At 43.7% G+C, this 15573-nt stretch overlaps 2 protein-coding genes across 2 annotated transcripts in view; both read left to right on the top strand.

The window, feature by feature from the left end:
- Positions 1 to 1861: 1861 nt before the first annotated feature.
- On the top strand, positions 1862 to 10940 carry LOC115099610 (uncharacterized threonine-rich GPI-anchored glycoprotein PJ4664.02-like). The gene is made up of 2 exons (XM_029617342.1): positions 1862 to 10748; positions 10930 to 10940. The coding sequence occupies exons 1-2, from the start codon at positions 1862 to 1864 to the stop codon at positions 10938 to 10940; spliced, it is 8898 nt and encodes a 2965-aa protein (XP_029473202.1).
- Positions 10646 to 15573, top strand: part of MUC4 (mucin 4, cell surface associated) — a 102025-nt gene continuing 97097 nt past the window's right edge. The window contains exon 1 of the mRNA XM_029616199.1: positions 10646 to 13655. Coding sequence (XP_029472059.1) covers positions 11018 to 13655 — 2638 coding nt within the window. The 5' untranslated portion in view covers positions 10646 to 11017. The remainder of the gene's footprint in view (positions 13656 to 15573) is intronic.

Genomic DNA, 15573 nt, shown 5'->3' with positions numbered 1-15573 from the left:
CCATACATCAGTAATAGGAACGACAATCCCAGTGACAGAGAGCACCAGTACAGTAACAGAAACTAGCACTATTAGCCTAATAGCTAGCATAGTAACTGAGAGCCATACATCAGTTATAGCATCTACATTGCCAGTGATAGAGAGCACCATTACTGCAGCAGAAACTAGCACTAGTAACCCAATAAGAAGCACAATAACTGAGAGCCATACATCAGTAATAGGAACTACAATCCCAATGACAGAGAGCAGCAGTACAGTAACAGAAAATAATGCTAGTACCCCAATAAGTAGTACAATAACTGAGGGGAATATATCAGTCATCAGAAGTACAGTCCCAGTGACAGAAAGCATCATTACTGCAGCAGAAACTAGTGCTAGTATCCCAATAAGTAGCACAGTAAATGAGAGCCATACATCAGTAATAGGAACGACAATCCCAGTGACAGAGACCACAAGTACAGTAACAGAAACTAGTGCTAGTACCTTAATAAGTAGCACAGTAACTGAAAGCCATACATCAGTGGTGGGAACTACATTCTCAGTGCCAGAGAGCACCATTACTGCAACAGAAACTAGCGCTAGTAACCAAATACCTAGCACAGTAACTGAGAGTCATACATCAGTGATAGGAACTACAATCCCAGTCACAGAGGCCACTAGTACAGTAACAGAAACAAGTGCTAGTACCGCAATGGGTAACACTGTAACTGAGAGCCATACATCAATGATAGGAAGCACAATCCAAGTGATAGATAGCACTAGATCATTAACAGACACTAGAACTAGTACCCCAATAGCTAGCACAGTAACTGAGAGCCATACATCAGTGACAGGAACCACAATGTCAGTGACAGAGAGCACCAGTACAGTAAGAGAAACTAGCACTAGTAGCCCAATAGCTAACATAGTAACTGAGAGCCATACATCAGTAATAGGAACTACAATCCCAGTGACAGAGAGCATCATTACTGCAGCAGAAACTAGTGCTAGTATCCCAATAAGTAGCACAGTAACTGAGAGCCATACATCTGTAATCAGAAGTACAGTCCCAGTGACAGAAAGCATCATTACTGCAGCAGAAACTAGTGCTAGTATCCCAATAAGTAGCACAGTAACTGAGAGCCATACATCAGTAATAGGAACTACAATCCCAATGACAGAGAGCAGCAGTACAGTAACAGAAAATAATGCTAGTACCCCAATAAGAAGTACAATAACTGAGGGGCATATATCAGTCATCAGAAGTACAGTCCCAGTGACAGAAAGCACCATTACTGCAACAGAAACTAGCGCTAGTAACCAAATAGCTAGCACAGTAACTGAGAGTCATACATCAGTGATAGGAACTACAATCCCAGTCACAGAGACCACTAGTACAGTAACAGAAACAAGTGCTAGTACTGCAATGGGTAACACTGTAACTGAGAGCCATACATCAATGATAGGAAGCACAATCCAAGTGATAGATAGAACTAGATCATTAACAGACACTAGCACTAATACCCCAATAGCTAGCACAGTAACTGAGAGCCATACATCAGTGACAGGAACCACAATGTCAGTTACAGGGAGCACCAGTACAGTAAGAGAAACTAGCACTAGTAGCCCAATAGCTAGCATAGTAACTGAGAGCCATACATCAGTAATAGGAACTACAATCCCAGTGACAGAGAGCAGCCGTACTGTAACAGAAAATAACACTAGTACCCCAATAAGTAGTACAATAACTGAGGGACATACATCAGTGATAGGAACAACAATGTCAGTGACAGAGAGCAGCAGTACAGCAACAGAAACCAGCACCAGTACCCCAATAGCTAGCACAGTAACTGAGAGCCATACATCAGTGATAGGAACCACAATGTCAGTGACAGACAGCACCAGTACAGTAATAGAAACTAGCACTAGTAGCCCAATGGCTAGCATAGAAACTGAGCGCCATACATCAGTGATAGGAACTACATTCCCAGTGCCAGAGAGCCACAGTACAGTCATAGAAAGCAGCTCTAGTACTGCAATTGGTAGCAGAGTAACTGAGAACCATACATCAGTGATAGGAACTACAATCCCAGTGACAGGGAGCACTAGTACAGTAACAGAAGAAAGTGCTAGTACCGCAATAGGTAGCACTGTAACTGAGAGCCATACATCAATGATAGGAAGCACAATCCAAGTGATAGATAGCACTAGATCATTAACAGACACTAGCACTAGTACCCCAATAGCTAGCACAGTAACTGAGGGACATACATCAGTGATAGGAACAACAATGTCAGTGACAGAGAGCAGCAGTACAGCAACAGAAACCAGCACCAGTACCACAATAGCTAGCACAGTAACTGATAGCCATACATCAGTGATAGGAACCACAATGTCAGTGGCAGACAGCACCAGTACAGTAATAGAAACTAGCACTAGTAGCCCAATGGCTAGCATAGTAACTGAGCGCCATACATCAGTGATAGGAACTACATTCCCAGTGCCAGAGAGCCACAGTACAGTCATAGAAAGCAGTTCTAGTACTGCAATTGGTAGCAGAGTAACTGAGAACCATACATCAGTGATAGGAACTACAATCCCAGTGACAGAGAGCACTAGTACAGTAACAGAAGAAAGTGCTAGTACCGCAATAGGTAGCACTGTAACTGAGAGCCATACATCAATGATAGGAACCACAATCCAAGTGATAGAGAGCACTAGTTCATTAACTGAAACTAGCGCTAGTACGCCAATTGCTAGCACAGTAACTGAGAGCCATACATCAGTGATAGGATCTACAATCCCAGTGTCAAAAAGCAGCAGTACAGTGACAGAAAATAACGCTAGTACCCCAATAGCTAGCACAATAACTGAGAGCCATACATCAGTGATAGGATCTACAATCCCAGTGTCAGAGAGCAGCAGTATAGTAACAGAAAGCAGCTCTAGTACTCCAATTGGTAGCACAGTAACTGAGAGCCATACATCAGTGATAGGAACTACAATCCCAGTGACAGAGACCACTAGTTCATTAACAGAAACTAGCGCTAGTACCCCAATAGCTAGCACAGTAACTGAGGAGCATACATCAGTGACAGGAATAACAATGTCCATGACAGAGAGCACCAGTACAGCAACAGAAACCGGAGCCAGTACCCCAATAGCTAGCACAGTAACTGAGAGCCATACATCAGTGATAGGAACAACAATGTCAGTGACAGAGATCACCAGTACAGTAACAGAAACTAGCACTAGTAGCCCAATAGCTAGCATAGTAACTGAGAGGCATACATCAGTTATAGCATCTACATTGCCAGTGATAGAGAGCACCATTACTGCAGCAGAAACTAGCACTAGTATCCCAATAAGAAGCACAATAACTGAGAGCCAAACATCAGTAATAGGAACTATAATCCCAGTGACAGAGAGCAGCAGTACAGTAACAGGAAATAATGCTAGTACCCCAATAAGTAGTACAATAACTGAAGGGCATACATCAGTAATAGGAACTACAATCCCAGTGACAGATAGCATCATTACTGCAGCAGAAACTAGTGCTAGTATCCCAATAAGTAGCACAGTAACTGAGAGCCATACATCTGTAATCAGAAGTACAGTCCCAGTGACAGACAGCACCATTACTGCAGCAGAAACTAGCACTAGTATCCCAATAAGTGGCACAAAAAGTGAGAGCCATTCATCAGTAACAGGAACTACAATCACAGAGTCACAGAGCACCAATACTGCAAAAGAAACTAGTTTTAGTTCCCCAATAAGTAGCACAATAACAGAGCTTCATATATCAGTAATTGAAACCAGAATCCCTGTGACAGAGAGCACCATTACTGCAACAGAAACTAGCGCTAGAACCCAAATAGCTAGCACAGTAACTGAGAATAATACGACAGTGATAGGAACTACCATCCCAGGGACAGAGGGCACTAGTGCAGTAACAGAAGCAAGTGCTAGAACCGCAATAGCTAGCACTGTAACTGAGAGCCATACATCAATGATAAGAACCACAATCCAAGTGATAGAGAGCACTAGTTCATTAACTGAAACTAGTGCTAGTACCCCAATAGCTAGCACAGTAACTGAGAGCCATACATCAGTGATAGGATCTACAATCCCAGGGTCAGAGAGCAGCAGTACAGTAACAGAAAGCAGCTCTAGTACTCCAATTGGTAGCACAGTAACTGAGAGCCATACATCAGTGATAGGAACTACAATCCCAGTGACAGAGACCACTGGTTCATTAACAGAAACTAGCGCTAATACCCCAATAGCTAGCACAGTAACTGAGAGCCATACATCAGTGATAGGAACTACATTGCCAGTGACAGAGAGCACCATTACTGCAGCAGAAACTAGCGCTAGTATCCCAATAAGTAGCACAATAACTGAGAGCCATACATCAGTAAAAGGAACAACAATCCTAGTGAAAGAGAGCAGCAGTACAGTAAGAGAAAATAACGCTAGTACCCCAATAAGTAGTACAATAACTGAGGGGCATACATCAGTGATAGGAACAACAATGTCAGTGACAGAGAGCACCAGTACAGCAACAGAAACCAGCACCAGTTCCCCAATAGCTAGCATAGTAACTGAGAGCCATACATCAGTGATAGGAACCACAATGTCAGTGACAGAGAGCATCAGTACAGCAATAGAAAACAGCACCAATACCCCAATAGCTAGCACAGTAACTGAGAGCCATACATCAGTGATAGGAACAACGTCAGTGACAGAGAGCACCAGTACAGTAACAGAAACTAGCACTAGGAGCCCAATAGCTAGCATAGTAACTGAGAGGCATACATCAGTGATAGCATCTACATTGCCAGTGATAGAGAGCACCATTACTGCAGCAGAAACTAGCACTAGTATCCCAATAAGAAGCACGATAACTGAGAGCCAAACATCAGTAATAGAAACTACAATCCCAGTGACAGAGAGCAGCAGTACAGTATCAGAATATAATGCTAGTACCCCAATAAATAGTACAATAACTGAGGAGCATACATCAGCAATAGGAACTACAGTCCCAGTGACAGACAGCACCATTACTGCAACAGAAACTAGCGCTAGTATCACAATAAGTAGCACAAAAAGTGAGAGCCATACATCAGTAATAGGAACTACAATCCCAGTGACAGAGAGCGGAAGTACGGTAACAGAAAATAATGCTAGTACCCCAATAAGTAGTACAATAACTGAGGGGCATATATCAGTCATTAGAAGTACAGTCCCAGTGACAGAGAGCATCATTACTGCAACAGAAACTAGCGCTAATAACCAAATAGCTAGCACAGTAACTGAGAGTCATACATCAGTAATAGGAACTACAATCCCAGTCACAGAGACCACTAGTACAGTAATAGAAAGAAGTGCTAGTACCGCAATAGGTAGCACTGTAACTGAGAGCCATACATCAATGAAAGGAAGCACAATCCAAGTGATAAATAGCACTAGTTCATTAACAGAAACTGGCGCTAGTACCCCAATAGCTAGCACAGTAACTGAGAGCCATACATCAGTGATAGGAACCACAATGTCAGTGACAGAGAGCAGCAGTACAGTAACAGAAAATAACACTGTTACCCCAATAAGTAGTACAATAACTGAGGGGCAAACATCAGTAATAGGAACTACAATCCCAGTGACAAAGAGCATCATTACTGCAGCAGAAACTAGCGCTAGTATCCCAATAAGTAGCAAAATAACTGAGAGCCATACCTCAGTAATAGAAACTACAATCCCAGTAACAGAGAGCAGCAGTACTGTAACAGAAAAGAACGCTAGTACCACAATAAGTAGTACAATAACTGAGGGTCATACATCAGTGACAGGAACAACAATGTCAGTGTCAGAGGGCACCAGTGCAGCAACAGAAATCAGCACCAGTACGCCAATAGCTAGCACAGTAACTGAGAGCCATACATCAGTGATAGGAACCACAATGTCAGTGACACAGAGCACCAGTACAACAGAAACCAGCACCAGTATCCCAATAGCTAGCACAATAACTGAGAGCCATACAACAGTGATAGGAACCTCAATGTCAGTGACAGAGAGCACCACTACAGTAACAGAAACCAGCAATAGGGGCCCAATGGCTAGCATAGTAACTGAGAGCCATACATCAGTGATAGGAACTACATTCCCAGTGCCAGAGAGCACCAATACTGCAAAAGAAACTAGTTTTAGTACCCCAATAAGTAGCACAATAACAGAGCTTCATACATCAGTAATTGAAACCAGAATCCCTGTGACAGAGAGCACCATTACTGCAACAGAAACTAGCGCTAGTACCCAAATAGCTAGCACAGTAACTGAGAATCATACGTCAGTGATAGGAACTACAATCCCAGTGACAGAGACGACTAGTACAGTAACAGAAGCAAGCACTAGTACCCCAATAGCTAGCACAGTAAATGACAGCCATACATCAGTAATAGGAAGTACAATCTCAGTGACAGAAAGCAGCAGTACAGCAACAGAAAGTAGCACTAGTACCCCAATAGCTAGCATAGTAACTGAGAGCCATATATCAGTGATAGGAACAACAATGTCAGTGACAGAGAGCACCATTACAGCAACAGAAACCAGCACCAGTACTCCAATAACTAGCATAGTAACTGAGAGCCTTACATCAATGATAGGAAGCACAATGTCAGTGACAGAGAGCACCATTAGTGAAGCAGAAACTAGCGCTAGTATCCCAATAAGTAGCACAATAACTGAGCGGTACACCTCAGTAATAGGAACTACAATCCCAGTGACAGAGAAAAGTAGTACAGTAACAGAAAATAACACTAGTACCCCAATAAGTAATACAATAACTGAGGGGTACACCTCAGTAATAGGAACTACAATCCCAGTTACAGATAGTATCATTACTGCATCAGAAACTAGTGCCAGTATCCCAATAAGTAGCACAGTAACTGAGAGCCATACATCTGTAATCAGAAGTACAGTCCCAGTGACAGACAGCACCATTACTGCAGCAGAAACTAGCACTAGTATCCCAATAAGTAGCACAAAAGGTGAGAGCCATACATCAGCAATAGGAACTACAATCCCAGTGACAGAGAGCAACAGTACAGTAACAGAAAATAATGCTAGTACCCCAATAAGTAGTACAATAACTGAGGGGCATATATCAGTAATCAGAAGTACAGTCCCAGTGACAGAGAGCACCAGTACAGCAACAGAAACCAGCGCCAGTACCCCAATAGCTAGCAAAGTAACTGAGAGCCATACATCAGTGATAGGAACCACAATGTCAGTGACAGACAGCACCAGTACAGTAACAGAAACTAGCACTAGTAGCCCAATAGCTAGCATAGTAACTGAGAGCCATACATCAGTGATAGGAACTACATTGCCAGTGACAGAGAGCACCATTACTGCAGCAGAAATTAGTGCTAGTATGCCAATAAGTAGCAGAGTAACTGAGAGCCCTACATCTGTAATCAGAAGTACAGTCCCAGTGACAGTGAGCACCATTACTGCAGCAGAAAGCAGCGCTAGTATTCCAATAATCCCAGTGTCAGAGAGCAGCAATACAGTGACAGAAGATAATGCTACTACCCCAATAAGTAGTACAATAACTGAGGGGCATACATCAGTAATCAGAAGTACAGTCCCAGTGACAGAGAGCACCAGTACTGCAACAGAAAATATCTCTACAACCCCAAGAAGTAGCACTGTAACTGAGAGCCATACATCAGTAATGGGAACGACAATCCCAGTGACAGAGACCAGAAGTACAGTTACAGAAACTGGTGCTAGTACCTTAATAAGTAGCACAGTAACTGAGAGCCATACATCAGTGGTGGGAACTACATTCCCAGCACCAGAGAGCACCAATACTGCAAAAGAAACTAGTTCTAGTACCCCAATAAGTAGCACAAGAACAGAGCATCATACATCTGTAATTGAAACCAGAATCCCTGTGACAGAGAGCACCATTACTGCAACAGAAACTAGTGCTAGTAACCAAATAGCTAGCACAGTAACTGAGAGTCATACATCAGTGATAGGAACTACAATCCCAGAGAGCACTGGTACAGTAACAGAAGCAAGTGCTAGTACCACAACAGGTAGCACTGTAACTGAGAGCCATACATCAATGATAGGAACCACAATCCAACTGATAGAGAGCACTAGTTCATTAACAGAAACTAGTGCTAGTACCCCAATAGCTAGCACAATAACTGAGAGCCATACATCAGTGATAGGAACCATAATGTCAGTGACAGAGAGCACCAGTACAGTAACAGAAACTAGCACTAGTAGCCCAATAGCTAGCATAGTAACTGAGAGCCATACATCAGGGATAGGAACTACATTGCTAGTGAGAGAGAGCACCATTACTGCAGCAGAAACTAGTGCTAGAATCCCAATAAGTAGCACAATAACTGAGAGCCATACATCAGTAATAGGAACTACAATCCCAGTGAGAGAGAGCAACAGTACAGTAACAGAAAATAACGCTAGTACCCCAATAAGTAGTACAATAGCTGAGGGGCATACATCAGTAATAGGAACTACAATCCCAATGACAAACAGCACCATTACTGCAGCAGAAACTAGCGTTAGTGTCCCAATTAGTAGCACAGTAACTGAGAGCCATACATCTGTAATCAGTACAGTCCCAGTGACAGAGAGCACCAGTACTGCAACAGAAAATATCTCTAAAACCCCAAGAAATAGCACAGTAACTGAGAGCCATACATCAGTAATAGGAACGGCAGTCCCAGTGACAGAGACCACAAGTACAGTAACAGAAACTAGCGCTAATACTTTAATAAGTAGCACAGTAACTGAGAGCCATACATCAGTGGTGGGAACTACATTCCCAGTGCCAGAGAGCACCAATACTGCAAAAGAAACTAGCTCTAGTACCCCAATAAATAGTACAGTAACAGAGCATCATACATCAATAATTGAAACCAGAATCCCTGTGAAAGAGAGCACCAGAACTGCAACAGAAACTAGCGCTAGTACACCAATAACTAGCACCATAACTGAGAGTCATACATCAATGATGGGAACTACAATCCCAGTGACAGAGACCACCAGTACATTAACTGAAAATATCTCTAGCACCCCAATAAATAGCACAAATGAGAGCCATACATCAGTGATAGGAACTACAATCCCAGTGAAAGAGACCACCAGTACAGTAACAGAAACAAGCGCTAGTACCCCAATAGATAGCAGTGTAACTGAGAGCCATACATCTATGATAGGAACCATAATCGAAGTGATAGAGAGCACTAGTACACTAATAGAAACTAGCGCTAGTGCTCCAATACACAGTACAGTAACTGAGAACCATACATCAGTGATAGGACCTACAATCCCAGTGACAGAGAGCAGCAGTACAGTAACAGAAAATAACGATAGTACCGCAATAAGTAGTACAATAAATGAGGGGCATACATCAGTAATAGGAACTACAATCCCAGTGACGGACAGCACCATTACTGCAGCAGAAATTAGTGCTAGTATGCCAATAAGTAGCAGAGTAACTGAGAGCCCTACATCTGTAATCAGAAGTACAGTCCCAGTGACAGTAAGCACCATTGCTGCAGCAGAAAGCAGCGCTAGTATTCCAATAATCCCAGTGTCAGAGAGCAGCAATACAGTGACAGAAGATAATGCTACTACCCCAATAAGTAGTACAATAACTGAGGGGCATACATCAGTAATCAGAAGTACAGTCCCAGTGACAGAGAGCACCAGTACTGCAACAGAAAATATCTCTACAACCCCAAGAAGTAGCACTGTAACTGAGAGCCATACATCAGTAATGGGAACGACAATCCCAGTGACAGAGACCAGAAGTACAGTTACAGAAACTGGTGCTAGTACCTTAATAAGTAGCACAGTAACTGAGAGCCATGCATCAGTGGTGGGAACTACATTCCCAGCACCAGAGAGTACCAATACTGCAAAAGAAACTAGTTCTAGTACCCCAATAAGTAGCACAAGAACAGAGCATCATACATCTGTAATTGAAACCAGAATCCCTGTGACAGAGAGCACCATTACTGCAACAGAAACTAGTGCTAGTAACCAAATAGCTAGCACAGTAACTGAGAGTCATACATCAGTGATAGGAACTACAATCCCAGTGACAGAGAGCACTGGTACAGTAACAGAAGCAAGTGCTAGTACCACAAGAGGTAGCACTGTAACTGATAGCCATACATCAATGATAGGAACCATAATGTCAGTGACAGAGAGCACCAGTACAGTAACAGAAACTAGCACTAGTAGCCCAATAGCTAGCATAGTAACTGAGAGCCATACATCAGGGATAGGAACTACATTGCTAGTGAGAGAGAGCACCATTACTGCAGCAGAAACTAGTGCTAGAATCCCAATAAGTAGCACAATAACTGAGAGCCATACATCAGTAATGGGAACTACAATCCCAGTGAGAGAGAGCAGCAGTACAGTAACAGAAAATAACGCTAGTACCCCAATAAGTAGTACAATAGCTGAGGGGCATACATCAGTAATAGGAACTACAATCCCAATGACAAACAGCACCATTACTGCAGCAGAAACTAGCGTTAGTGTCCCAATTAGTAGCACAGTAACTGAGAGCCATACATCTGTAATCAGTACAGTCCCAGTGACAGAGAGCACCAGTACTGCAACAGAAAATATCTCTAAAACCCCAAGAAATAGCACAGTAACTGAGAGCCATACATCAGTAATAGGAACGGCAGTCCCAGTGACAGAGACCACAAGTACAGTAACAGAAACTAGCGCTAATACTTTAATAAGTAGCACAGTAACTGAGAGCCATACATCAGTGGTGGGAACTACATTCCCAGTGCCAGAGAGCACCAATACTGCAAAAGAAACTAGCTCTAGTACCCCAATAAATAGTACAGTAACAGAGCATCATACATCAATAATTGAAACCAGAATCCCTGTGAAAGAGATCACCAGAACTGCAACAGAAACTAGCGCTAGTACACCAATAACTAGCACCATAACTGAGAGTCATACATCAATGATAGGAACTACAATCCCAGTGACAGAGACCACCAGTACATTAACCGAAAATATCTCTAGCACCCCAATAAATAGCACAAATGAGAGCCATACATCAGTGATAGGAACTACAATCCCAGTGAAAGAGACCACCAGTACAGTAACAGAAACAAGCGCTAGTACCCCAATAGATAGCAGTGTAACTGAGAGCCATACATCTATGATAGGAACCACAATCGAAGTGATAGAGAGCATTAGTACAGTAATAGAAACTAGCGCTAGTGCTCCAATACACAGTACAGTAACTGAGAACCATACATCAGTGATAGGACCTACAATCCCAGTAACAGAGAGTAGCAGTACAGTAAGAGAAACTAGCTCTAGTACCCCAATAAGTAGCGCAAAAACTGAGAGTCATTTATCTGTAATAGGAACTAGAATTCCAGTGACAGAGAGCAGCAGCAAGGTTACTGAAAATAGCTCTAGTACACCAATAAGTACCACAATAAATGATAGCCATATATCAGTAAAAGAAACTACAATCCCAGTGACAGAGAGCAGCAGTACAGCAAAACAAACTAGCGCTAGTACCCCAATAGCCAGCACTATAACTGAGAGTCATACATCAGTGATAGGAACTACAATCCCAGTGACAGAGACCACCAGTACAGTAACAGAAACAAGTACTAGTACCCCAATAGGTAGCACTGTAACTGAGAGCCATATATCAGTAATTGGGTCTACAATCCCAGTGACAAAGAGCAGCAGTACAGTAAAAGAAAATAATGCTAGTACCCCAATAAGTAGCACAGTAACTGAGAGCTATATATCAGGATCTACAATCCCAGTGACAGAGAGTAGCAGTACAGTAACAGAAAATAGTTCTAGTACCCCAATAAATAGCACAAATGAGAGCCATACATCAGTGATAGGAACTTCAATCCCAGTGATAGAGACCACCAGTACAGTAACAGAAACTAGCACTAGCACCCCAACAGCTAGCACAGTAACACAGCGTCAAACATCCGTGATAGGATCTACAATCCCAATGAAAAAGAGCTCCAGTGCTGCAACAGAAACTAGCTCTAGTACCCCAATAAGGAGCACAGTAACTGAGAGCCATACATCTGTAATCAGAAGTACAGTCCCAGTGACAGAGAGCACCATTACTGCAGCAGAAACAAGCGCCAGTACCCCAATAGGGAGCACAGTAACTGAGAGCCATACATCAGTGATACGAACCACAATCCCTCTGACAGAAAGCACCAGTACAATAACAGAAACTAGCGCTAGTATCCTTATAAATAGCACAGTAACTGAGAGCCATACATCAGTGGTAGGAACTACAATCCCAGTGACAGTGAATACCAGTACTGCAACAGAAAATAGCTCTAGTACACCAATAAGTAGCTCAATAACTGAGAGCCATATATCAGTAATAGGACCTACACTCCGAGTGACAGAGAGTACCAGTACAGTAACAGAAAATAGCTCTAGAACCCCAATAAGTAGCACAGTAACTGAGAGTCATTTATCAGTAATAGGAACTACAGTCCCAGTGACAGACAGCACCAGTACAGTAATAGAAAATAGCTCTAGCACCCCATTAAGCAACATAGTAACTGAGAACCACACATCAGTAGTAGCAAGTACAATCTCAATGACACAAAACACCAGTACTGCAACAATCAGAGGGTTAGAGAGCACTGATACTGCAGCAGAGACCAGGTCTAGTATCACAGTAAGTAACTTAGTAACTGAAAGCAGCACATCAGAAATTGTAGGCACATTTCTTATGTCAAAGAGCAGCAGCACTGCAGCAGATTCCAGCACTGGAATCCCTGTAAGTAACATGGTAACTGAGACCAGCATGTCAGTAACAGGAAGTGCAGTTCCAGTGATAGAGAGCAGCAGCACTGCAGCAGACTCCAGCACAGGAATCCCTGTAAGTAACATAGTAACTGAGACCAGCATGTCAGTAATAGGAAGTGCAGTTCCAGTGATAGAGAGCAGCAGCACTGCAGCAGACTCCAGCACAGGAATCCCTGTAAGTAACATGGTAACTGAGACCAGCATGTCAGTAATAGGAAGTGCAGTTCCAGTGATAGAGAGCACCAGTACTACATCAGTGAGTAGCTCTGCCACCCCTCTTAGTGACATTGAAACTGAGACCAGTACATCAATAATAAGAAGGACAGTTCCAATGTCAGAGAGCACCAGTACTGTCTCAGAGACTAAATCTAGCAGCCTTGTGACTAACAAAGTAACTGAGAGCCATACATCAGTATTAGGAAGTAAAACCCCAGTGACAGAGAGCACCAGTACTGCAGCAGGGACCAACTCTGCTACCCCTGTAAGTAACACAGAAAAAGAGTCCAGGACTTCAGCAACAGGAATCTCTGTCCCAGTGTCAGAGAGCAGCAGTACTGAAGCAGGGACCAGATCTGCCAGCTCCGTTATTTACACTGTAAGTCAGAGCAGCAGGGCAGTAACCAGCAGAGGGGAAAGCGAGAGCCCCTTTACAACTGGAAACACCGCCACAGCTGGAATCAACAATCCATCAGCTTCTTCGAGCTCACCTGGCTTCACGAGTTATGTGACACCTGAGAGCAGCACAGTGTGGAGGGAGAACATCAGCACAGCTACACAGACAAAAAGTAATGTATTTATTTATTTTCTTCGATTCAGAATTGACCTTTCATCGAAATGCCCAAAGGCAGGTTACAGCATCTTAAAACATATTTTAGTAACACAAAAACATTCAAGAGATTTCTCTGGGTTACTTTTTAGTTAGCAAGACAAAATCCTTTCTTTGAACATTTCTCTCTTTCTTGTGATTTTACTTGGGTAACATTTAAGCTGTGTAAGAAGAAAAATGGTAGAGGGTATTCCAGGGCGGGGGGCTTCAGTTTAGCCTTGTAGCACCCATACTGAGCGCTGCTCTGCTAAACCTACTGAGATAAGGTTGCTGGGAGAAAACGCTGTCCTCCTCATATCTGGGCATGTCCAGCTGAATTCCTCGCCTTTAGTTACCCATAACTTCCTGCTCCCCACACTGACGTACATTCACCTCATAATTCCTGATATTAGTACGGAATAGTGATGTGCAGGCCCCAGTTTGTTTTGGTACTTTTTTTTTTTTTTCATTTCAGTGCTTTTTTTTCTTCTCAGTTTTTTCTTTATTTCTTTATTTAATGTTTATTTCAGTTTTTTTTTTCATTTCCTGAACCGAATTAAACATTAAAACAACAAAAAGGAATCCCCAAAACAAAAGAAGGAAACGGGTCTCCCCAAAACCCTCCACTCCCTCTCCCATCCTGCTAAGTAAGCCTCAGGGCCCGGGCTTATTTGGCTGCCAGGGCCCCCTGGGTCCTCCCACCACTCTCCCACCATGCAAGGCAAGTCTTGGGGCACAGGCCTACCTGACAATGCTGAGCCCAGCCAAGCTGTGGCCTCCCTGTTCCCCCTCCCTCAGAAAACCTCCTGTGGCCTGTCACTTCCCTGGCCCCCACTTCGCCCCGGCCTGAGAGGGTCAAAGGCCTAGAAAGGAGCAGAAGAGATGCTTGCTCACTCCTGCTTCATCCCATTCTTCTTAAGAATGCCATCGGCTGGACCGAGGCCAGCTCCAAAATGATGTCGCATTGGTGCCCGTCACGGGGCCGGCCGTTGCCTTTTGTACAGCTGAACAAATGTATGGCCCTGGCAAGCTTTCTGGAGGGTGGTCAGAGGAGCTCGAGGAGGCACCAGCCTGGCTTGGCTCAGGCCCTCGGGCTTGCTTTGTAGGGCAGGAGGGTGTTGAAGGGTCCCAGGGAGGCCGCTGTTCATGTCAGCTTGGCTCAGACCAGCCAGGTGGGAGGGGGATTGGAGGGCCTTGTGGAGCACATTAAAAAAAAACCCAAAACAATTGCAAATACAAAACATTTTTCAGGTATTTTCATGCAAGGTCATTTTCAGTTTGGATATGCCAACCGTTTAAAATGAATGCACATCCCTAGTAATAAAACTCAACATTCAGAAATCATTTTCTCACAAAAACAGATAGAAGATAAGAGCATAAGAAGCGGCACGCTGGATCAGACTAGGGGGGGGGGGGGGGGTCCATCGGGCCCCACATCCTGTCTCTGACGGAGCCAGGTTGAGTCAGAAGTACCCAGCTGACCCCCTACAATCCGTTTCTTGTATCCCCATCCAGGCTTCTCCACAAATCTCGTCACAGGGGCAAAGGTGCGCCATTTTGAAAATGGAGCTATGGGGCTGCAGCTGGACCCCACCAGGGCTATCACGGACACTGGTGGGTCCTGAGTGGGATGGGAGTGGGGGGACAGAGGGGCATTTTGGGGACAGGGAGATGAGGTTTAAGTATTGTGAGGGCAGGGCTGGGTAGGGTAGGGACTTGCTTTTATTTCTTCTGGCTCTCGGGGGGCATCGCATTGGCCTTTCAGGAATTTAGTCACTTGGGGTTTATGGGTTCGGTTGGCCCCTTTTGAAGAAGACCCCGGGAACATCAGATTGTGCGTTAGTGTTCCAATGCTCCCGGCACCTTTCGAGGGACCGTTAATTTTCCATAGAATAGCT

This window comes from Rhinatrema bivittatum, chromosome 9 (genome assembly GCF_901001135.1).
Source record: "Rhinatrema bivittatum chromosome 9, aRhiBiv1.1, whole genome shotgun sequence".
In the NCBI taxonomy this organism is placed as follows: Eukaryota; Metazoa; Chordata; class Amphibia; order Gymnophiona; family Rhinatrematidae; genus Rhinatrema; species Rhinatrema bivittatum.
Note: the sequence above shows the minus strand (reverse complement) of the source record. Positions and strands in the feature narration are given on the sequence as shown.

Coding starts and splice junctions, on each gene's coding strand:
- LOC115099610 (XM_029617342.1), top strand. CDS start 1,862: ATGTCAGTGACAGACAGCACCAGTACAGTAATAGAAACTAGCACTAGT.